The sequence below is a fragment of the Cryptomeria japonica genome, chromosome 5, assembly GCF_030272615.1.
Source record: "Cryptomeria japonica chromosome 5, Sugi_1.0, whole genome shotgun sequence".
NCBI classification, from domain to species: domain Eukaryota; kingdom Viridiplantae; phylum Streptophyta; class Pinopsida; order Cupressales; family Cupressaceae; genus Cryptomeria; species Cryptomeria japonica.
The window spans coordinates 927,799,111-927,824,159 of NC_081409.1; the positions used below are offsets into that span (position 1 = coordinate 927,799,111).

The 25,049-nt window shown below is 38.4% G+C and overlaps 1 protein-coding gene across 2 annotated transcripts in view; it reads right to left on the minus strand.

The window, feature by feature from the left end:
- The window catches only part of LOC131037403 (uncharacterized), a 119,921-nt gene that overhangs the window by 88,769 nt on the left and 6,103 nt on the right, over window positions 1–25,049 (minus strand). Inside the window, exons 4-5 of one of the 2 annotated variants that reach the window (XM_057969533.2) lie at window positions 24,988–25,048; window positions 7,424–7,494 (exon numbers count right to left, since the gene is read on the minus strand). In XM_057969533.2, coding sequence (XP_057825516.2) covers window positions 7,424–7,494; window positions 24,988–25,048 — 132 coding nt within the window. The remainder of the gene's footprint in view (window positions 1–7,423; window positions 7,495–24,987; window position 25,049) is intronic. The other variant, XM_057969534.2, reaches the window with a different exon arrangement.

Here is a 25,049-nt window from a genome sequence, read left to right on the forward strand (position 1 = left end):
CATTTAATGTTGAGCGGGTGGAAGGTAAGATGGAGGATTTTCGAGATATTCAGCTTGATCCCTGAGATTGTTTGTACACCACCATAATTAGAAGTGATAATAAGAGAGTGAGGTAGGTGGAGTGATTTGATAGGGGTTATTAAGGTGTGTAGATTATTACGAGAGTAATTGGTAAAAATTGAATATATTAAACAAATGATCAAACGATCATTATATAGATTACGAGAGATCAATGTTTCTAATAAGAAACAACTAATAACGAATGCAAAATTAAAAACTACTAATATTTACAATATATTACAATGTTAACCATTAAATAACTGAATAAAGATATTATTCTAATACCCTCCCTTAATGGTCAATCTATCTACTACACCAAGTTGCCCTCTAAACTTAACAAACTTATCCGGATGTAGGGACTTGGTGAGGAAATCTGTAATCTGGTCCTCAATAGGAACATATTGCAAATCCACAAATCCATCTTCAACTAGCTTGCGGATGAAGTGACAATGAAGCTCAACATGCTTGGTTCACTCATGGAAGACTGCATTTTTGGCGAGTTTCAGCACCCCTTGATTGTCACAAAAGAGGGGTGTAAGACCTACTTGAGACAACTGGATGTCTAAAACCATCCTTCGAAGCCAAACTGCCTCACAAGCTGCTTTGGCTGTTCCTCGATATTCAGCTTCGGTCGAGGAAAGAGCTACGACCTGCTACTTCTTACTGGTCCAAGTGACAGCACCTGTGCCCAAATTGAAGACATACCCGAATGTGGACTTTATGTCATCAACAGAGCCTGCCCAATCCGAATCTGTGAAACCAATAAGTCTGGGATCTTTGGTCCATCCATAAAGGATACCAAAGTCTGAAGTGCCCTTGACAACGCAAGATCCACCTCGCTGCAGCCCAATGATCTGATGTAGGAGTTGTCATGAAGTGGGAAATGTAACTCACTACATAGCTCAGATCAGGTCTAGTGGAGGTGAGATATATTAAACTACCCACTAGTTGCCTGAAATCGGATTCATTCTCAACTGGAGAACCGGATTTGGCTGACAACTTCAAGCCTTTCTCCATAGGTGTAGATGCAAGTTTATAAAACCTGCATTTGGAACTTGTCTAGCAAAGCCCTAGCATATTTGGACTGAGAGATGAAGATACCATGAGACTGTTGCCAAACCTCAACACCTAGGCAGTAGTGCAAAAGCCCAAGATCGGTCATGTCAAAAGACTGGCATAAATTCTGCTTGATTCCCTAAATCAAAGATGTCAAACTACGAATGATGATTAGATCATCAACATATATAACTAGAATGATGATAACACTACCAGGTGCCAGCAGTCTTGACATACATATTTGAGTCAAAAAGACTCCTCTGAAAACCCTGATCTGTGAGGTACTTCTCAATTTTCATGTACCATGCCCAAGGAGCCTGTTTCAGGCCATAGAGTGCTTTCACCAGTTTGAGTACCTTGTGTTCTTTTCCAGCAACCTTGAATCCAAGAGGTTGCGTCATGTAAACCTCTTCCTATAACTCACCATTCAAAAAGGCACTCTTGACGTCCATTTGATGGACCTTTAACCACACTGAGCTGCCATGGCTAGGACTAATCTAATGGTGCTCATCTTTGTTGTCGGAGCAAAGGTCTCCTCGTAATCAATTCCTTCACGCTGAGAGAAGCCTTTGGCAACGAGATGAGCCTTGTACTTATCCAAACTACCATCAGCCTTGTATTTCACCTTATAGACCCATTTGCATCCAATGGGTTTCTTCCCTAGAGGAAGATCTAACAAAACCCAAGTCTTATTTTTTGGCAAGCTCTTGTGCTCAGTTGCCATAGCTTGTTCCCACTCAAGTATCCCTTTCACCTCTATGTATGTCTGAGGTTCATACACACTGTGAATGTTGGCCATGAGAGAAAAATTGACATAATCAGGCTGCTTGCTCTTCTTCCGAGCAGTTCTACCCTCGATGAGCTCATCATCATGAAGATCAGCACTTGTCTTAGCCCACCATTTAGGCCGAAGAGTAGAAATGCCAACATCAGATGCAAGAGGTGCAACAAGATTAGGGTCATCAAACAGAAGATCCAATGAATCCTGAGGAAAGTTAGGTGGTGCAACTGCATGTCTAGGTGATCCTGCAGGAGAAGGAACTGGTGTAGGTGCAGGACCCGGAACAGCTGGAGCCCTCCCATTAGGTGGACCTAATGGAAGACGAAGACCCAAGTCTGAAGCCTTCAAACGCTGATCTTCTAAATCCACAACTGGAGGAGAGAGCTGAAATGGCCCTTGTTCCTCATCAAAAACCACTTCACAACTAAAGATGAGACGATCTTCCTCGATGTCAACCAGTCGGTAAGCCTTGTGAGTATCACTGTAGCCGACAAGCATGAGTTTGTGGCTCTTGGCATCCAACTTGGTGCACTTAGCATCAGAGATCCAAACAAAAGCAGTGGAGCCAAAAACTTTTAGGTGACTGATTCTGGGCTTGCGGCCTGACCAATCCTCTTCCGGAGTCTTCTTCTTCACAGCCACAGTAGGAGACCAATTCAGAAGATAGACTACAATGTTAACTGCTTCAGCACAAAACTTCTTCAGAACACTCGTGTTCAAGCATAGACCAGGCCATTTCAGTAATCGCGCAGTTTCTCTGCTCAACAACACCGTTTTGCTGAGGAGTGTAAGGTGTAGTGAGTTGGCGCTTGATGTTATGTTGTTCACAGAGATGGAAGGCGGCAGAAGAAAAAAATTCTCCCCCATTATCAACCCGAAGAGTAACAATATGTTAACCAGACTCTTTTTCTACTAATGCTTTGAACTTTTGAAAGCAAACAAACACCTTTGATTTCTAATGAAGAAAATACACCCACATTTTTCGACTATAATCATCAACAAAAAGTAGAAAATACTTGGACACAGTAACAAAAGGAGTAGCCATAGGTCCACAGATATCAACATGGACCAGTTGTAGTACCTTAGAAGCTCTCCAGGAGTCGCCATTCGAAAACAGAGTTCGATGCTGCTTCCCAGCCTGACATGCTCTGCAAACTCCAAGGCTCTGGGTTTGAATTTCTAGCAATCCGATGACACGATCTTCCTAAGCAAGCTGAGAAAGATGGTGCACATTTAAGTGCCCGTAACGCTAATGCCAGAGTGTACTAACAAAGGAGCGCTTGGCTGACATGGCAAGCTTTTGAGAATCACTAGAATCAACTAGTCTAAATAGACCATGATCCTCAAGACCCATGGCAACTATAGAATTAGTCTCCCGATAAATGATACTGCACTGATGTGAACTAAAGGTCACATCAAGCCGAGGAGAATGTCTCAGAATTTGACTGACAAAGAGAAGGTTGAGTTCCATTACTGGAACATAGTACGCGTTGAGGAAAATCAATTTGTTCCCTCCACACTGAATTTGCACATTGCCCTTTCCAACAACGATGTACTCTTCCCCTCCTCCAAAAATAACTGAATCTAAGTATGCTGAAAATCAGTGAACCAGTCCCGACAATGAGTGAAGTGGCGTGAGGCACTTGAATCAATACACCAAGTAGAAAAATTTGACATGGTCTACAGGTCTTTTAGCCATGAAGGCATAAAAGGTAGTCTCACTCTGCTCAATGTGCTCCGCTATATTTGCTTTAGGCTGCGAACCACTTTGTTTGGCCTGTGTAGCCAAGCGTTTACGGCACTCAAGTTTCATATGACCAAATTTATGGCAGTAATTGCACTGAACACTTTTCTTCTTCGAGCCTTCTAATGACAGAGCAGAGGGTTTCTGCTGAGAAGACTGAGATTTGCCTTTATCCTTATGAAAGGATTTGGCTGCGAATGCTTGTTCTGTAGAGGATGAGATTGTACTGTTGCCGAACTATTGCTTCCACTGATCTTGCTGTAGAAGTTTAGTGCAGAGATCAGCGAACTTCAGATCAACACCGGTTGAGATGATGTTGAGAGTTTCAACAAAATGCTCATAGGACTTTGGCAAACTTTTCAGAAAGATGATGACCATGTCCTCTTCCTCCATATTTCGACTGATGGCTTCTAATTGATCACGAATGCCCTTGATCTAATTAAGATGCTCCTTAAGGGATTTGCGCTCATCCATGACTATAGAGAAGAGTGTATTTTTCAAAAAGAAGGCTTTGCTCTTATCTGACGTCTCACGCAATGTCTTGAGATGCTCCCATATCTCGGCAACTATTTTGTCGAAAAGTATCTGAGGAAGCTAATCATTGGTCATTGAGAGCTTGATGAGGATGACAACTTCACGATTTTGTTCATCAAACTTTGTCTGATCAGGACAGGTTGTAGTGGGACGTTTGACCTTTCCAACGACCAACTGATTGATGACACTATACTCAAAAATTGTGAGCATCTGCTGCTTCCAGGTATTATAATTTCTGACTCCCCTCGAGCAAAATATTCGTCATAGATGCCATCACTGAAAACTGAGGTCAAAACTGGTTGACCGAATGATAGCACGAGTATCGAGGCAAGAGATAGTCAACACGTGAATTCGCGTAAACGCAACGCATAATGACCAAAACTGAGACAAAAAGCTTGCACTAATTTCGTGGCAAAATGGTGAATTTTCAGGCACGAATCCCAATGTACGGATTTGTGATGACCCAGAAAATTTTGACAAAGACCCAAAAGAGTTTTCAAAAAACCCAAATAATAGTTTTCTGAGAATGAATTTCTAGAAAACTCTAGCCACTAAAAAGGTATTGAGGGTTCATGAAAAAACTCTAAGCAACACGAACAGGGCGTGAATCTGCAAACCTAGAATGCAAAACGCGAAAAAATGTCTGCTACAAACACACCCAAATTGTGCAGAAGAAAAAAAATGGCACAGAATAACCAAGTCGCCACCAAAAAAAAATACCCAAATCGCATGCAAAAGAGAAACAGGCGCCAAAAAAAAATCTGGGATTTTTACAAAGAATCACCGCACAGAATAAAAACTTCTTCGTGTCGTAGAAGAATGGTTGTTGCCAAACACGAACAACGTCGAAAAGAAGAAATCACGCAAGCTGAAATATGAAGGCCGAAAAAAAAATTCGTCACACAGGTTAACAAAATCGCGTGTGCAAAACTGACGTCACGTGCAAATGATCGCGAGAAAAAAACACAAAAAAAATGATAGTATCGCATAGCCAAACGAACCCTAGCTGCACAGGTCGCAAGGTAGCCTAGCAAGCGCAGGCATGAACAGAGGAAAGAGCCACACGCGGATGAAATAAGACACAGGAGCCAGGAAAGAAAGACCAAAAAACCCAAGACGGGTTTTGAAAATTAACTGGAATAATTTCGAAAAATTTCCACTAATAAGGATTAAAAACAAAATCGAATAAATTATCCTAAGCTCTATACCATATTACAAGAGTAATTGATAAAAATTGAATATATTAAACAAATGATCAAACGATCATTATATAGACTACAAGAGATCAATGTTTCTAATAAGAAACATGATAACGAATGCAAAATTAGAAACTACTAATATTTACAATATATTACAATATTGACCATTAAATAACTGAATAAAGATATTATTATAATATAGATAGAGCCTATGGAGGAAGAGTTTGGATGTTATTGAGAAAGACAAGTGGCAACTGGCAAAGAAATACGGAGGCCACCTTCACTTTGTTCACATCAAAGCAGCAGCTCACCTTTATGGGCAAAATCATAGAGAAGAGAATTAAAACTCTCTTCAAGTTCGACAAGGATATCTTTGTGCAGATCATGGAAATTCTGTTGGGAGAGGATTTCTTGTTGACGAAACATAGATATAGAACCAATTTTGGCATTGTGTCAATGGTGGTGGTGTGGGGTCTAGAAGTAGGCCGAAAAGAAGAGATAGAATGGGTCTTGAGGGGTTGTGTTGACAAAGAATGGTTATACGGTTTATAGACAATGTTGGTATGGGCAATTTCGGGTGCAGGATTTCCAACCAAAGAGGTTGCGAAGGATGCAAAAGAGGAGGATCCCCAGCAATTGATGTCGTTCATGCAGTGGGCAATTGAGGTAGACAAAGACGAGCAATGTGCACAGGCATACATAGGATGGGACTCTTTGAAGCATTTTTTGTGTGAAAAGGAATGGGAACAGGCAAAGCGGAAAAGGAAAGTGGAGAAGACAAAAGAACCAGACAAATCGTTGAAGTTGAAGGATCACTGGGTGAATGGACTGATAAAAGCAGTGAGAAAAAAATGAATTGATGGCATAAATTTTGTTTAAAGTTTGTATTTTGTGTAGAATCGTAAGTAGAATGATAGATGGTTTAGAATTTAAATACAATGTTAATGGTTATGATGGGCAGTATTTAGCAGATAGGAGTAGGGTTATGGGTTGCAAAAAATATAGTAGTGTGACTCCATTAATGGAGCAATTTTGTTTTGCTGTTGGATAGATGGATGGAATGATGGTGAATGTAATTAAGTTCTGATTATTAATAAAATATATATTATTAACCACCAAAAAACAACACTGACGGTTTATCTCATTTGAATGACGGATTTACTTCCCATGGTTCACTGAAGTATTTACTCTGTGCTTACATGTGTATCTGCAATTCTGCATGTGTGTATTTGGGTTCCCTTGAACTCAATGATGGTCATATAAAAATAAGATTCTTGATCAAGAACATAATCAAAAAGTTATTTAGTCACTTGCATCTAGCTAGAGAATCTTTGTACTCTTTGTACTAAACTACTTCACTCTTAACAGCACTTGGACTTCATTATCTCAACTTTTCCCTCTTCCCTCATATATTTGTTTGTGTATCCAATTTTCTCAGCTGAAGTTTTGGTTCTTTAATCATGGTCAACTTTTTTTACCATTTTACTCACTGCCCATTTTCTTTAGCATGTTCTGAGGTGTATCTAACACATCATATAGAAAAGAAGCATATTGAAATGTTGGCAGAAAATACATTAAGTGCTCCACACCATCTGATTTGTTTCTTTGGGTTTCTTAATTGAATTTATTACGTTTCCTCCTCCTGGTTAAATTTTTTCTGCTTCAACAACTGAATTCAGAATGACAAACAAAAAAATTACTGATAGTAATCCACTGTCCAAAAGTCTTAGATACTCTTTTGCAGTTTTATATCTGTCACTGGCTAATATTATTGTATAGACATCACATGGTTACACAAAAATTAAATTTTGATCATCAATTAGCACATGCCATTTTCTAAACACTAAAAATCTTGCTCCATTGATACCACAACAAAATTTGAAGCAAGCCATGTATTTGCAAATAACAATCTGTTAATACTACAACAGTTATTTGAAGACTATGAAATACCTATAAAAGAATTGCCTCTGTTAGGCATTTTTGAAGCTAAAATTCTTCTATAGCTACATGATAAAACCAACAATCACAAAAACAGAAATATAAACTAACCCTGAGTCTCAGAAATCCTTGCAGTTTCAAATTCTCGCCGTAGACGCTCTTCCAGGCTTTTCCCAGTTTCCCTTTTCCAAAAAACAAGATATCAGCTACTTTCATGATTTTTTCATCAATGTTATTTTATTTACATTTTCATCAATACCTGAAAAGGTCATAAATAATAGTTTTTAGGTATTTCTAACAGTATCCGCTGTAAAACAGACATATAACTAAAGATAATATGCATTACATGAATTTCAATAGAAAGGATATCAATGCAAAGTTGAAACAAGATCAAATGTCAAACCAAGATATTTCTATGACAAAAGCCACTAGCTAGGATGTGCCAATGGCCTGATAACTAATTTAGTTTTGGTTGCTTGATGAAAGTGTGCAGTTACACAAGTTTGGCACAAGAAAATCAAAAACTTAAGAACTTATGTAAATGTTTAAAATGCTATTACAAGAATCATCCTAGATATTCATTATCGGAGATATTCAATGCTAAGTTTAAAAAAAATCCTACAGGTGGTGAGCAATGCATAGAAGTATACGTGGATAAAGCATGGAAATGATCCTGGAGGCTGTAGGTGAATGGAATTGCAGTGTCAAATCTACAACAGTTATTGGAGTTAAAAAACCTTCTCAAGATGGTGAGGCTGCCTTTATTGAAAACCAAATTAGCATTGGGGTTTTGCAATAATGTATAAAAAAGAATGTTTATGGAAATATTGAATATGCAAACTTTGTCAAGTAGAAAACAGAGTTTGACAAGCCCACACAAAAATGATTACTTTGAACCAAATGAATAAACTTATGATCGAATCTGCACGTTGCTGAGAAGAGTTCTACAAAATATCTTGTTGGATATATTGTCATTTATGTCAAAGGAAATTGTTGTCCGAGATTGAAAGAAATATCGTCACTGATGTCAAAAGTATGGAGAGCATATTGTCAATGAAGGACAAAGACAAAAGACCACTAATCGATACATGAGCCATTGCAAGAACATAAAGGAGAGAAAGCGATCATAGAGAAATCATGCTAGCTAACCATAAAATAATATGGAAACAATCAAGAAAGAAATTATGCATATGACCGACCATATTCTCATTATGTTGTTGGTCAACTCACTTTGTATTAATTAAAAATACAATGCAAGACTGATTTAATTATAATTGCTGGCCAACCTTGTGAGAAGTATGTATTGTATCTTTATTATATTCTTCCTGGCCAACTCTTGGAGCAGTCACCCCTTATAGGGGATTTCAAATAAAATATATTAATATATATATTGCTGATGTGATCTACACCCATTCATTACTGCCACCTGTTGAGACATGGACCAGCTAGGACTCGAACCTAGGACCTTCCATACGCTGCTGGAGTGCTCTACCACTGAGCTACTGGCCCCTCTTGGACAAGTCCATCGTCGGTCCGGGTGTGGCTTATTTCCAACACCAACACCCCTTAAGCCACACCTCTCGTGTGCTTGGGGCTCATAGCCTGGACCTGGCTCTGATACCATATTGAGACATGGACCAGCTAGGACTCGAACCTAGGACCTTCCATACGCTGCTGGAGTGCTCTACCACTGAGCTACTGGCCCCTCTTGGACCAGTCCATCGTCGGTCCGGGTGTGGCTTATTTCCAACACCAACACCACCTTTGAGTAAAGTCAAATTAAATATAAATTAATGTTTAAACATGGGCTGACCCATGTTGAAGCCCAAGTTAATCACATACATTTAAAGGCAGCGATCATAATAAAGAGGAGTAATTAGTTTTTGTGTAGTGAATATATGAAGAGGTGCAGCAATTACATTTAGAGAGGAGATGAAATTCGTTTGAAGGCAGTAATTAATGTTGTTAATAAAGGAGCGAAATTCCAAGGCAGTGATCAAGGAATTAAAAGGCAGGAATTAAAGAGTGCTAGAAAGGTAGCAATTAAGTTTAAAGATTTCTTAACAAAAGGGAATGTCTATTTAGAGGGTCATCTCCATTCAAAGGGATGTCTCCCTTCAAGTAAAGGCATAAAGATATAAATGCATAGAGAAGTTTGAGAGAAGTGAGTAGGAAATGAAGTGAACAGTGTGCGAAAATAAAAAGGAACGTAGCATACATACACAAGCAGATGTATGGAGCAGAAATGAAGATATATCACTAAAGTGACTAAAGTGAATGGAATGATGAAGTGAATAAGAAATATAAGAAAACTATTCAAGAGTAAGAGGAGTAGAGATGAAGACATAAAAATACATAAGGAGATTTCTAAAGGAATACTTGTAATAATTTTCATGAGAATTTGAAAGAAGAATTTTCGCAGATTTGAAAGAAAATATATGCAATTTTGGAAAAGATTATATGCAGATTTAAAAAAGAGGAATATATAGCAGAGTTATAAAGAAGAGATGTATAGCAGATTTGTAAAAAGAGTACATGTAAGATTTAAACAATTTTGGAAAAGATTATATGCAGATTTAAAAAAGAGGAATATATAGCAGAGTTATAAAGAAGAGATGTATAGCAGATTTGTAAAAACAGTACATGTAAGATTTAAACGAGGAGTCTATGGCAGAATTATAAGGTAAAAGAGCATGGATTGGTTCAAAATTTTACCCAAAGCTATGGATTAGCTAAATACGCATGCCATTAAATTTTCGTTGCAAGATCATGTCTAGATTTGAAGATATTAAAGTTTTTTTTTCAAAAGTTTCATAGTCAATTTTTAAGGCCTTAGAGGCATTTGTTTGGGCCCGAAAGTGGTTGTAACCAATGTAGCTGGTTATAGCTTGATAGAGCACTTAATGACCTGTTCGACGCTTCAAACAGTTCGTCAACTAGACACCCAAACCAAAAGTTATGGCCTCTAGAAGTTGGGTCTTCTCAAATGGGAAATATAAAAACATGTTGTACACATAAATGAGTTGTAAAAGGGAGTTACATGTGTTGGTGTGTATTTTGATACATCATAGGCCATCTTGGATTGGAGATAAATTGAGCAGCACTTTTTTGGTTGTTTTTACCTCATGCTTTTTTAATACCATTTGACAGTTTCATGTATTGTATCTCCTATATATTCGGTGTGTTAGATTGAATTTGTGTATAAGAGGTCTTATAGTTGTTGAGTTACCTCTGAATCTCTTGATGGTGATAGTCCTATAAGAAGCTTGTTTTGCAAGTATATTGTATTCTGTTGTTGATTTCTAAATAATATTGGGCAGTTTTTGGAATGTGAGGTTTTTCTCCCAAAAGGGTTTTCTCCACATAAATCACTATGTTATGGTATACATGTTATTTATGTTTATTTCTATTAAGTTTCGATTATTAGAAAAATATTAGCATATTTCTAATTTAATGGTCACTTAATGTATTTTTAGTTAGATGAAATTGCTTCTATTTTTTGCTTCAATTAATGATTGTTTCATTTAGAAACATTGTTCTTGTAATTCCTTGAAATGGAGCTTTCATCTCCATTGTTTAATAAGCAATTACCATTTCATGGTATCAAAGCGGGTTTTTTAAAAATTCGTCAAAAATCTTCCTCAAGATTTTTTCAATTTGAAAAGCTTTTTTCGTGGATGCCCAAATCGAAACTCAAATTTTTTTGTATTTTTGAAGGTTTTTTTGTGTGCAGACCATCCATGTTTTTTCCATGCGTGTGTTGAAGGTTTCTTGTGGCATTGTTCGTTTTCTTTCCTCTCACAGCGTCAAGGCCTCTCTCTGCTCACATCATGGCCTCTTTTCAACTCACCTCAAGCCTATGTAAAGATGTCTTCCCGCAACGTAGGTCACGACGCCACTTCTCTGCATCATACACAAGTCTTGTTTCGGGTCCTCATCTATCGTGTTTCCTACTCGCCCCAACTCGTGTTTACAACTTGTATCCTCTACTCAAGTTTTCTTTGTACGTTGTACCCTTTCCATCTAGGGTTTTTTGCATATCTATATCAACGGCTAGGGTTTCTAGCTGCTGCTCTACACTTTGACCTAGGGTTTTTGGGTCTCTTAATCCGCACTTAAGCAGCTCAAGATCTGTGCATTCGGATCCATGCCTCAAGTTTCGTGCGACCATTTTTTACTGCTTTTTCAGAGTATCTTTTGCCTCATTTTTCATGCCCTCACAAAGTTAACTAGTTTTGACTTCAACATTCGTGATGGCTTCTTTCACCAACATTATGTTGGAAAGCAATCAGAAGTTCAACGATTGTAATTACAAAACATGGGAACAGCGCATGCTTACAATATTTTAGTATCAGTGCCTTGACTAGATTGTTTTGGGTAAGATTGCTCGTCCCTCAATGGCAGGAAAAGCCCAGGACAAATTCGATGAGCACAAGCGAGAAGTGGTGATGCTCATCAAATTACCGGTGGCCAATGATCAACTACCTCAAGTGTCGTCTGGCAAGACAGCTGCAGAGATCTGAGCGCATTTGAAGGATCTCCATAAAACCTCAAATAAAAGACAAGCGCTCTTTCTAAAGAACATGTTGTTTTCTATGATGATGGACAATAAGATGTCTCTTCAGGAGCTCTTATGAAGATCAAGGATGTACGTGATCAGTTGGAAGCTATTGGTTGCAAGATGGAGGAAGAAGACATGGTCATGATCATCCTTGAGAGTCTCCCTCGATCCTACGAGCATTTTATTGAGACTCAATATCACTTCCACTAGTGTTGATCTTAAGTTTCCTAATCTCTGCAACAAGCTTCTACAGCAAGATCGATAGAAACAGCAATTTGGCAACAACACTAGCACATCCTCCACTAAACAAGCATTCACTGCCAAAGCCTCGGACAAGGGCAAAGGCAAGTCTTTCTAGTAGAAAGGCAAGGCAAACCTTAGGAGAATCTCAAGAAAAATATTCGATGCACCTACTATCAGAAGTATCATCATATGAAGAAAGATTGCAACAAACAATTGGCATTTGAGCAATCAAAGTAGGAAGGGTTTCAGCAAAAGGCCCATGTTGCGAGCATACTAAGCAAAAGGAGTCTGCCTTTTATGTTTTTATGGCCAAAAGACCAAAAGGCCATGTCAAATCATCTACCTAGTACATTGATTATGGAGCTTCTCGACATTTCAATCATCAACGGGATTGGTTCATAGAATACACGCCATTCAAAGATTTTGTGATCTTTGGAGGAGGCGAAGAGTATACTGTTGTCAGCAAGAGCAACGTTCAGATTACGTCTAGAGGGAGATATTTGATATTTCTCAATGGATACTATGTTCCAGGCATGGAACTAAACCTTCTCTCTATCAGTTAGATTATGCGCCATTCATCGAAGTTGGATGTCGTCTTCAATGCACATAAGTGCAACATTGTTGACAAGGAGACTCGCACCACTGTTGCTATGGGTCTTGAGGATCATGGTCTTTACAGACTTGTTGACACTAGTGATTCTCAGGAGCATGCTATGGCTGTAAAGACTTCATCCATCAGCACACTTTGGCATCAGTGGTATGGGCACCTGAATGTTCGTTACCTCTCTCAATTGGCTCAGGAGGGTTTGGTTGTTGGGTTACCTGAGATTCGGCCACAGTCATGGTGTTTGTAGAGCTTGGCAGGCCCAATAAGTAGCATCGAACTCCTTTCTCAGATGGCAACGCTTGCAGCATTGGACTCCTTTCTCAGATGGCAACGCTTGGAGAGCCTCCAAGGTTTTGCAACTGGTACATGCAAATGTCTATGGATCAATGAACACTGCATCAATCACTGGCACCAAAAAAATTTTGTTATTTGTCGATGACTTCAATAGAAAAATATGGGTGTTTTTTCTTAAAAACAAGTCGAAAGTGTTTCCTAAATTTCAGAAGTTTAAGGCACGAGTTGAAAAAGAGTCGGGGTGTCCCATCTAAACTCTTAGGTCAAATAATGGGAGAGAATTTTGTTCTACTGATTTCTCCAACTTTTGTGCATAGCATGGCATTAAGCACCAGCTTACCACACCCTATACTCCTCAACAGAATGGTGTTGTTGAGCGAAGAAACCACACAATCACCAAATGGCCCAGTCTATGTTGGAAAATAGAAATGTTCCTAAGAAATTTTGGGCTTAAGTTGTCTATACTACAATGTACCTTCTAAACCGGTCTCCCACACGGGCTGTTAAGAAGATGACCCCAGAGGAAGCTTGGTCTGAGAGGAGGCCCAAAATCAGCTAATTGAAAGTTTTTGGCTCTACTACTTATCTTTGGATTCTAGATGCAAAGAGATTAAAATTGGATTCCAAGAGTCAGAAATTGATGTTCACGAGTTATATTGACAACCATAAGGCTTATTGGCTAATTAATGTAGACACTGATCGTCTCATATTCAGTCGAGATGTTGTGTTTGATGAAGGAGGGCATTTTCGACCCACTTCTCCTATTTTGAGTCCTAAAGATCAGCCTCTAAAGGCTAAGGATTTGAGTGTTAGACTTCCCTTAGCTCCACCTGAAGGGAGGGATTCTGATGATTTTGAACCAGAGAATGTTGAATCTCCTAGGTAGGATCTTGTTCCACAAAATTTTCCTCGGGAAAACCTACATCAGCATCTCAATGAGTTCCTTCCAGACACTCCTGCTCATCCTGATCCCTCGACATTAGATACAGATGCTTCTCCTCGTCAACCTAAATGGTGGGAAAAGACCATTTGTATTGTTCGTGATGATGAACTTGTTGAGAGGAGGTCTTCTAGAGGCAAGAGCAAAAAGAACACAGTAAATCTTTCTCTCATGGCAAATCTTCAGAGTAATTATGAGCCTTAGACATATTTTGAAGCAAAAAGAATACCTGAATGGGAAAAGGTTAGTATCATAGTCTTCAAAAGAACACTTGGGTTCTGTCGAATCTTCCACCTCGAAAGAAACCCATTGGCTTGTTGGTTAACAGATTTGTCACATAACTCTATATTATCACACCCTCGAAGATGACAAATGTAACCACAGTTGAACCAGTCTAACAAATTATTAACTGACTAATTCTCTGCTTATTTTACAAGGTGGTAGCTACCTTCTAATGATTTTCAATGAATGAACAACAACTCATATGCTTTTAACCAGAAAGCAAATAAAGAAAGAGCTTTTAACCAGAAAGCTTTGTAAAGGCATTCACAATACTAACTACTATTTTTAGGATTTTTCCGATTTTCAAAAATAATGCTACTATGAAACACCACTCACAGATAATATTCCACAGCAACTAAAATTTCAAATCATCCACCACTTCAATATATATTCACCAACTGACATCCATTTCAAAGATGAAAGAACAGAAAAAGCATCCACACACCATAATTCAAAGATTACAAATATATGAAAGCCACCAGTAGTTCTTCTATATTAAAATAGCAGATAACCACATGCATAAAGTTTTTTGCTCTTATGGGAAAAACAAAGTTTGCCCAAAAGGTCCCTTGAAATTAACTAATCTACCTATTTATAGCTACTATCCTCTTGTCCTTTCCATTTCCAAGAAACGGTTACTAAGCTAACGGTCTTGAACATGACTGTTTCAAAACAAAATTCTATATAGAGCAACATCAAAATATAAACTGCCTCACAACAGATAAGACTGCAAGATAACCAAGCTCAGGCTCCATCTTCAAGTGTTGGGTTCAGCTCAACGATCCATCTGTCGATCTCATCTGCCTTTTCTTCTTCTTCGATCAGCATTAGCAAGATATCTTTGAATTCTTCCCAATCAAAAACAGTAGCTCGGAAAAAGTTAGACATGCTCAAAAGAATATGCCACCGCACTGGGTTGACATCAGGCTGCAGTATGGGACCTCTTCCAGCTAGGAGCACCATTTCGACAAAGATAATCATTTGGGTTTCTTCCTGCCACTAGCTCGTCTTGCAGACGTTGTTAGTGATTCTCGGCTTGTTCTGCAATCTTATCTAATAGGGAGACGATCTTCCTATATTCATTGAAATCAGTTTGTGCTTTCCATGCAAAAGATCGTAACTGTCGGAGTATATCTTCCTGCTCTATCTCTGGCCAATTCAAATCTGGGTTATGGAAAGGCAGTTCACCATCATGAGGCAAGACCATTCTGATGCATGCAAAAAATGATGACAATTTCCTCCTTTAGCTATCTTTAATGTTTTCTGCAAGAATGACAGCATCAAATGAAGTAACGCATGTTGCCACCCTTTTGCATATTCGAATTGGTTAATGACCATTAATGACAGTGCTTCACAAATCTTACTTTGATTTGTTCCTTGAAAATAATGCATGACATGGCAATCGACGAGGAGGGAGGAGGAATAGCAAGAAGTCGTTATTCTTATCAATCTGACAGTCTCATTTAATTCCGTCGGCGCCCAAGTGAGACCTATCTGTACCATCACTCATGCTACCACCCAAGGTACCGAAATCACTTGAAATTATTTCACCAAATGTCCTTACTTAGAACCAATAGTGTCTCTTAAGTTCTCAAGGGGTAGGACATTCACCACAACACAAAGAGTGTCTGAAAGTCGGCAGGTCGGGCAACTTCACAACCATCGAACTCCTTTCGAAAGCAACCACGAGTCCAACTTCCAAAGGTGCCAACATTATGGAGACTTCCCTAAGTTGGTCGGACAATTGGGTGGTTCTAAAAGCAAAGAACCTCATGACAGAAGTTAGGAAATACAGAAAGGCCGCAATAAGAGCTAAAAAGAGAAAAAGCGGAAGGGAGCAGCTTTTCAAAGTTTAAAAATTTTATAGGTAGCATGGCTGCAACTGGGTCTACAAAGTGAAGTACAAAGCTGCTAGAACTCTTGATAAGTACAAGCTCAGTTGGTAGCTAAAGGGTTCTCACAGAATGAGGGCATCAACTATAAAGAGACATTTGCTCCCACAGCCAAGATGAGCACCATCCGGCTTGTTTTAGCCATCACGACACAGTTTGGTTGCACAATCCATCAAATGGATGTCAAGAGTGCCTTCTTCAATGGTGAATTGGAGGAGGAAGTCTATATGACACAGCCTCAGGGTTTCAAGGTTGCCAATAAAGAACACCAAGTATGCAGACTTGTGAAAGCAATCTATGGCCTCAATCAGGCTCCTCAAGCATGGTGCATGAAAATTGATCAATATTTGGATGCACAAGGCTTTCAAAGGAGTCCTTCGGATCCCAACTTGTATGTCAAGAATACTAATAGTGAGATCATTCTTCTTGTCATCTATGTTGATGACCGAATCATTATTGGTAGTGCAGCACATTTGATTGAGCATATCAAACAAAATTTGTGCCAGTTTTTTGATATGACAGATTTGGGACTTCTGCATTATTGTCTCAACGTAGATGTTTGGCAGACTAGTGACAATATCTTTATCTCTCAATCGAAGCATGTCAAGAGTTTTTTGGATAAGTTCAAGATGGATGATTGCAAACCTTCATCTACACTTATGGAAAAAGGGCTCAAACTATCAGCCAAATCAGATTCACCTATAGTGAATGAATCCGCTTTCAGGCAACTAGTTGGTAGTCTCATGTACCTAACAACCACTTGAAAGATCCCTTCTCCAACTAAGCTGAAAACTGAGTAGAATTTTTCTAATTCTGGTTTGTTTTCTTGTCTAATTGTCCTTTGACCAGCGAAGGGAAGTGTTTGGTTTGGTTTGTATTATTGAGTTTTTGATGCCAAATGGTAATACAAATGCTTAAAAAGGAAATAAACACAGCAATGACACTTTTTAAAATCTTTTCTACTATGAAATAATTGACTGATCAGGAAATTAGAATTTTGATTTTTATTACAGCAAACTACAATTGCAATTTTGAAAGATTTATTCCAATAGAGGACAAATAGCATACTAGGGGTCCCACGCCTAGCCTGGAATGAAGTGTTTTATTGATAAACTGTAATATAATGGTGTCCAAGGTAGACCAATGCCTCCAATGGAGTATATTTGCATTAACTATAATTATCAAAAACAATTGTTGCAAGAATTGACAAATCTGTTGTGATTCCTTCAAGCTCCCAGGCAAGACCACTGAATTTAGCCAAGTTTCCTCACTGATTTGCTCATATCATCGACATATGTTGTGTTAAGTCTGAAGAAATGATTTATTTGCTGATTGCTACTGCTAACAATGAATTTCCTACCAATTTTATACCCTAACTGTTGCTGATTTATTTATTTGATACCCCAAGTGCCTCCAAGGTGTATAACCTGCCCTAGGAAGCCACGTGGGAGCTGGAAATGGATATAGCAACCTTCAATAGCCTCTAATCCCTCATCAATTCACTGTCACCAATCTGATAATGCTGCTAAGGGTCTGATTTTGAAGCACAAACAAAAATTTTGGAGGAATTCTTCAGTTATATGAGTTGGGGTTGCATCCAAACTCATCCACCTCTGAGAAGTTTTCATTTCCCAAGGCTGATCTACTGCCAGTATGTATTTGCAAAGCTCAATTCCAAATAGAAGCTGAAAAATAATATTCGTGAATATCAAAATGAAGCCTTCAAAGCTTTTTTATCCATCCCAAAACCTAGACGCCACTTTAGGGTTCTTGATGCCAAGATTCCAAAAGAATATCCTCTTCAACTTGGATGTGCAAGTTTGAGGGTCTTATTTCATTATTAATGTGGCCTACTTTAATATAATAATAATATTCCTAGGTAGGCATGCCAAGGGAAACAACTTAACGTTTCTTTCTAACTTTATAATCTCCTCTTATAAAGTCACTTTATAAATATATCTATTTTTAGGAAAAAGTGACTTAGGAAATAAAATAACATAAAGTGCTTATAAAATAAGTTGTTCAACACCAAAATTGGGTAAGTATGAATCCCCTTTTCTAGCCAAACATCTCCTATCCACAAATTCACCTCGGAGATGGGTAACAAGAAAATCTCTCTCTCCTAAGTGACCACTAGGAAAGGGGGGACATTACACCACTAGACCTGATCTCAATCATGTTGTGAACTATATATCTCGGTTCATGACAGCCCCTAAGGCAAAACATTGGGTTGCAGCATAGCGTGTACTAGGATATGTGAAGGGTACACCTGACTTTGGCATTTTGTACAGCAAAAGAAAAGATCCTCGGCTGATTGGTTTTACAAACTCAGATTGGGCCGGTTCTGTTATGATGTTGATGACAGGAAATCCACTTCTAGGTATGTCTTTAGTCTGGACATGAGTGCAATCACATGGACTAGTAAGAAGCAGTAGGCGATAGCTATTTCCTCAACAAAAACAGAATATTGGGGAACTATAAAAGCAGTGAGGCAATTTGGCTTCGAAGGATGCTATCTAACATGCAAATGTCTGAAGCAGGTCGTTCACACTTGTACTGTGACAATCAAGGGGTGTTGAAACTTGCCAAGAATCCAATCTTCCACGAGCGCACCAAACATGTTGAACTTTACTCGCATTTCATCCAACAACTTGTTGAAGATGGATTTGTACAATTGCAATGTGTTCCAACTGAGGACCAGACTACAGACATCCTCACCAAGTCTCTGAGCCCAAACAAGTTTGTTAAATTTAGGGGGCAACTTGGTGTTGTTGATAGATTGACAATTAAGGGAGGGTATTAGAGTAATATTAACATATTTATTATTTAATGGTCACTTAATATAATTTTAGTTAAATTAGATTGTTTTTATGTTCTGTTTGAATTAACAATTGTTTCATTTAGAAACATCGTTCTTGTAATTGCTTTAAATGGAGCTTTCATCTCCATCGTTTAATAAGCAATGACCATTTCATCTATAACTATTGTAAAGATCTAAAAAAATTGCATAAACCTCCTCTCAAGGTTAGTGTAGGAAGTTGTTCCGCAACCTTAACTTCCTTACAAGTGGTATTAGAGCTTAATCACCATTGGTTTCAGTTGTGGATTGTTACATGTTTTGAACTAATCTTGATTCAAGTGGGAGCTTGTGAAGAAGATACTTTGTGATCTTGTTACAAGAATTTTCAAATGGCAAGTTCATCAAAGAGAATAGAGGTGAGGAAATTTTTTGGAAATAATTTTGCTATGTGTAAGCTAAAGATGGAGGATCTATTAATAGATCGAGATATGTGAGATATTATTGATGAGAATATCTTCAAACCTACAAATCCTACTACAGTTGCTCAGTATGATGTTGTGCTTGGCAAACTCTATTTTAATCAATGTCCATAAAAAGTCCTCTGCAAAGAAGCTATGGAAGAAACTTGATGAGATGTATCGAGCTAAATCTTTAGTGAACAAGATTTTCTTGAGGAAGAAATTGTATTCCTTGAGAATGGAAGAGGGTGGACAAATTAATGACCACCTAGAAGCATTCAATATGTTGGTGGCTCAATGGCATCTATTGGTGTCAAGATGGATGAGAAGGAGAAATGTCAGATCTTGCTTTGTTCTTTGCCTAATTCATGGGATTTTCTTGTTATGGCTATCAGTAGTGTTGTGACCATTTCACAACACCACCCCATCAAAATGGGGGGCCCCTCTAAGCTTCAAGCTTTAGAGTCTTATATTGTTTCATCTCTTGCAAATTGAGTGACTAGGGTTAATGTGTGGTTACCAATCCAATTGATCAAAACCTAAGGTGGCGAAAGGATGAATAGAGGGTGTCAAGTGATGTCAATGTGAACAAGATAGGCAAGGAAGTTTGAGAGGTAAGTCTCTTGAATGAAAATTCCACTAAGTATAAAAAAAATTTCTTTGCCATCTGTGAGGTCTGATTGCACTTTCATTGAGAAGCAAGTCGCATGGGCAAAAATTTGGCTAAGTATACGAAAACTTCCATTGCCCTCCTAAAACCCCAATCTATCACTTCCATTGCCCTCCCAAAAGTCCGAGCTTTCCTTGGACTCCCTTTCTTTTGCCATGCAAAAAGTCTGAACTTTCTTGATGATAATAAAGTTGACTTCCTTTGCTGGTGGAAAAGCCCAATCCATCACTTCCATTGCCCTACTAAAACCCCGATCCATCACTTCCATTGCCCTCCTAAAACCCCGATCTATCACTTCCTTTGCCATGCCAAAAGTCCGAACTTTCTTGGATGGACTTCCATTGCCCTCCCAAAAGTCCAAACCTTCCTTAGAGGGTCAAAAGGTCCGAAATTCTTCTAATTGCTCAATAATTACCAGCGCTAAGGTTTGAATTTAGAGGAAATGCTCAATGAAGCAACCAAGTCGGCCCTTAGGAAATAATATTAATTTTATTTAAAACCTTATCAAGTTGGCCTAGGGATGAAAAGTCACACCTTTCCTCTTGAATGCCTATAAATGCCAATTCAAATTAGTCATTTGAACACCAAAAGCAAAGCGAATTATTCCTTAATAAACAGAGCAGCGACTCCATAAGTGCAGCGAATTTGATCATAAGTGAAGCGATTTCATTCATACACCTTCAACATTTAGCGAATGTTTAGTATCAGTCATTTCCTTTGATTAGGTGCATCGATATAGGGTCAAAATCATCAAAATCAGAGGTATGTTTGATGTGCAGATTGGTGAAAATTGTGTGCAGACCTAATTTATGTTAATTTTTTTCATCATTTTATTGAAAATAGACCTTCTCATCATCATGAATTTAGAAGGAAGTTGCAGATAGCATACTGAAGATAAAGAATTAGTGATATTTAGACATTCATTTTCAAATTTGCTTGAGTTTGGGATGGATCTTAGTCAATGTTATAGCCATGTATTATTAGTTCTAACACCTCATAGGCATTGAACCAGTAATTTAGGTGCTCTTCACACCATAATCCTAACTTAGACAACTCTTTTTAGGTGAAGAATGGCAGCACCAAAGACTAGTGGAGCAGGCACACGTCAGGCCCTCATCAAAGAAGACTCAAAAGGTGAGGTGCTAGAGACTAAGATCACTTCTTATTGGAGCAACGTGGGAGATACCAATCTTGGAAATTTTGATGTCAAGAGATTTTGTAGCTCGCTATACACAAGCAAGCCTTCAGCAACAGCTAAGAAGATGATTGAAAGTGGAATCATCAAGGCAGACGGCTTTCCTCCTACCGTTCAATGTTATGAATTGATGGTCGAATGCACCAAACACTATGATTCCCATACAAGGACAATAGTGGCACCCGATGGAAGGATACTTGCCTACCTGTCAGAAGCGGCTATTAGTGAAGCTTTCTACCTACCTGAGCCAAAAGATATGATTTATAGAAGCACGGAAGGAGCTAAGGCATTCTATGATGATCACTCGAAGACATGCTTAGGAATCATCGATAAGTACTGGCTATTGAAGAGTAGACCCGGCAAGAGAAAGATGCCTGGCAAACTACAAAGTGGATTTCAAGGACAAATTCAAAGACTTGATCACCTTACTCAATCGAATCACAAACGCTTCCCAAGTGTTCTACTTTGAAAATCGGATGTTCTTCATAGAGACAATGACCCATGGGAAGGATATGATCAATTGGGCAAGGATTATCAGCAATAGCTTAGATGTACAACTAAGGAGGCTCATCCCCACTAAGACATTCTACATGAGCTCCTATATCATATATTCTCTTGCTGGAAATTATGAGTATGTCGGAATGATGTATAGAGGTGTACTTGGAAGAGGACCTGGAGAAATAAGAGCTTGTGAATCATATACACAGTTGCAGCATCCAAGTAAACAACAATATAGAAGGATCAATGATGCCTTCACCATGCATATCACAAGAACCTTACAAGGCGGAATACATCAAAGGTTATCCCTGGAAGCACAGAAATCGGTCAAACAATTTGGCGCCTGGTTCATTCAGTTCCCAAAGTTTACATATAGAAGGATTCAAGGATGCCCTTCCCCTCCCTACATGTTACCACGCTATCCGATGGATAAGATAGTGTTACTTGAAGTGGTTAGGCAGTTGGTGGCATATAACAAGGCACAAAGGGATAAACACAGGACTGTCATTTCTTTTCCTATCTCACTTGGAGAATCCATACAAATTTGCCCCTCTATGCCAGCAGCTGACAATGCCGAAGAAGAATTGTCGCTCTACTCACTCACACCATTTGTTTCTAGAGATAACTTTGATCCTTATGACAACATAAGGTGGGCTGATGGAAAAAAACACAAACACATATGGCAATTGGAGAACTATTAGATGAATGCTCAAGATGATTTCAAAGTGAGAAGAAGGATGCATTCCAAGTTACCCATTGACTTCATTTGGAGATGTAAAGTCTTTAGTGTTGTTGATCAAGTGCACGATAGTGGCAAACGTCTCCAACCCACCTACGAAGAAGACAAAACAAGGAATTAAAAGTCAATAGGACCAAGGTAGAGATCACAGATTTGAAAGACTTAATGAAGCCAGTCTTGGCCTATACACGCAAATGGGACATGTTCAACATCAAAAGTTGAAAGAACAAAATGTGCAATTAACATTTGATGATGACGAAGATGCAAGCGCAAGTAGAAGCACCACCCGATCAGCTCATCCCAAGGGTTCCAAGAGAAAGGAGAATCATGAAGAAAAAGGATCATCACGTAAAAGACATAAGTCAAATTCTGGTCATCCTTCTACTAGTACTTCTTCCAAGCATGAAGAAGAGATGAATCCAAATGAAGGCCACGAGAATCAAAGACTTGAAAAGGATTTGAGTCATGAGGTGAATGAATCAATGGAATCAACAATCCAGAATAACAAAAGTGAGGGGTGAAACAAAGGAAAACAATCACAAGATCAAGATGATCCCGCTCCCCACATTCAAGTAAGTAATGAAGATGAAGGAGAAGATGGTGAGGAGACAACTTCCTCTCCTAGAGATAAACAATTGCCCGAAGAAACACAAGATCCCGTCATGGCTTAAAGAGAGGCTCGCCAAAGAAGTAATAGCAGCGTATGAAGAAACATTGGGTGACTTGGATAGTCTCCTAAACCGAACTCTGGAAATCACTGAAAGGAAGGCAACAAAGATGTCTAAAGTGATAAGAAATGATACAGGTTCTCGAGTAATACAAATCGCCACTCCAAAGGTTGATAAATTTGAAGGTGATATCACAGCAGAAGAGTACGACGCAGAAACTATTGATTTGGGCCCACCTACTACTGAGCAAGCCTTGGATGATATGAATGATTCGGTGAAAACAATCCATGACATGCTTAAGATGGAAGTAGAAAAGAAGAGGAAACTAGAGAGAGAAGTGCATGGAGAAATTACTTCCAGCAATTTAAGGAGCCATTGAGACAACATGATCCATCAGTTACACCACCACCGCTGTTCCTCCAAAATCAATGGATCATGTGGAGAAAATAAGGAATTCAACGTAACTAATGGATGCTTGGATAGACAAATCCTTCAAGAAGGCTAATAAATTCATAAGAGATATAATGAAGATACTTGAAAGAGCTATAAAAGTTCTTGGGAGAACCCAAGCTCTCATGGAAGCATTTGATGCTTTTATCTACACTAGGGACATCACTATCCCTGTCTTGCAAGAAATGAGAAAGACACCTAAGCAAATTTTGGTGAAAGAAGGGATATTAAAAGATGGACAATATTTGATAGAGCTATAAAAGTTCTTGGGAGAACTCAAGCTCTCATGGCAGCATTTGATACTTTTATCTACACTAGGGACATCACTATCCCTGTCTTGCAAGAAATGAAAAAGACACCTAAGCAAATTTTGGTGAAAGAAGGGATATTAAAAGATGAACAATCGCCGCGTTTTCTACATTGGGGGAGTTTGTTTCGCATGAGAAAGGTTGTTTATGAAGATATCAATAATGGGTGCAACCAAGTTGATGAAGCAACCACCTGATTCATGACAAGATTGTGGAGGTAGTACAAATCAATCTTGAAAAGAAGATAGAAGCTGGAATGCACATAGATATCAACGAGTTGGAAGAGAGAATGAAATCATTTTCCATAGAACTGATGGGTTGATCACAGAAAAGAAGCTAGATGACATACATACACTCATGGTACTTTTAGCAAGACAAGGGATTTCGAGCCCAGATGGGATACTACTTTTGTCTCAGCCTTTGAAGAGGTTATCTATCTAGAAAAGCAATTGAAAAAACTGCCAGCAGCTCCAACAAATGAAATCAAATGCATGAAAATGAAAATTTGTAAATCTTATATTCCAATTGAGCATTCAATTTAACATATTCAGAGCAATTGAGCACAAGTCTGCAAATAAAGGATTCAAGAATTCAAGTTTCAGCAATGATGATCAAGTTTTATATGTTCCTCCATGATGAAAGCATGCATTAACATCAATCAAGCAATATTAAGCTTTGTGTAAAAATTCAAGGCAAAAATTTCATATGAAAGGTAACATTTTATCATTTCAAGCATTTCCATTAAGATTTCAGCCTCTGTCCTTTATGAGGACAAGATCTCTTTCATCATTAAAACAACATTCCATCTTAAACATTATATCCATGATATTTACCAGCAGATCAATGCTGGGATAAATAAAATTGTATATCTTACTTGAATATATCTCTACTTAAATAAGTACTTCTGAGATTTACAGGGTTTTTCATACGATGAGCAAATTTCTAATGCAGGATAAAATTTAATTAAGTTCAACCAAAAGTATTATATCATAAGAACATGAGTACCATGCACAAAACCAACCTTCATTCCATCCTCTGAATAAACAAGCAATACACTGAATAAAATATACCTTGTTAGATTCTCTTTAAGCTGCTCCTTTCTTTTAAGAACACCAGCCACTGCAGTCAAAAC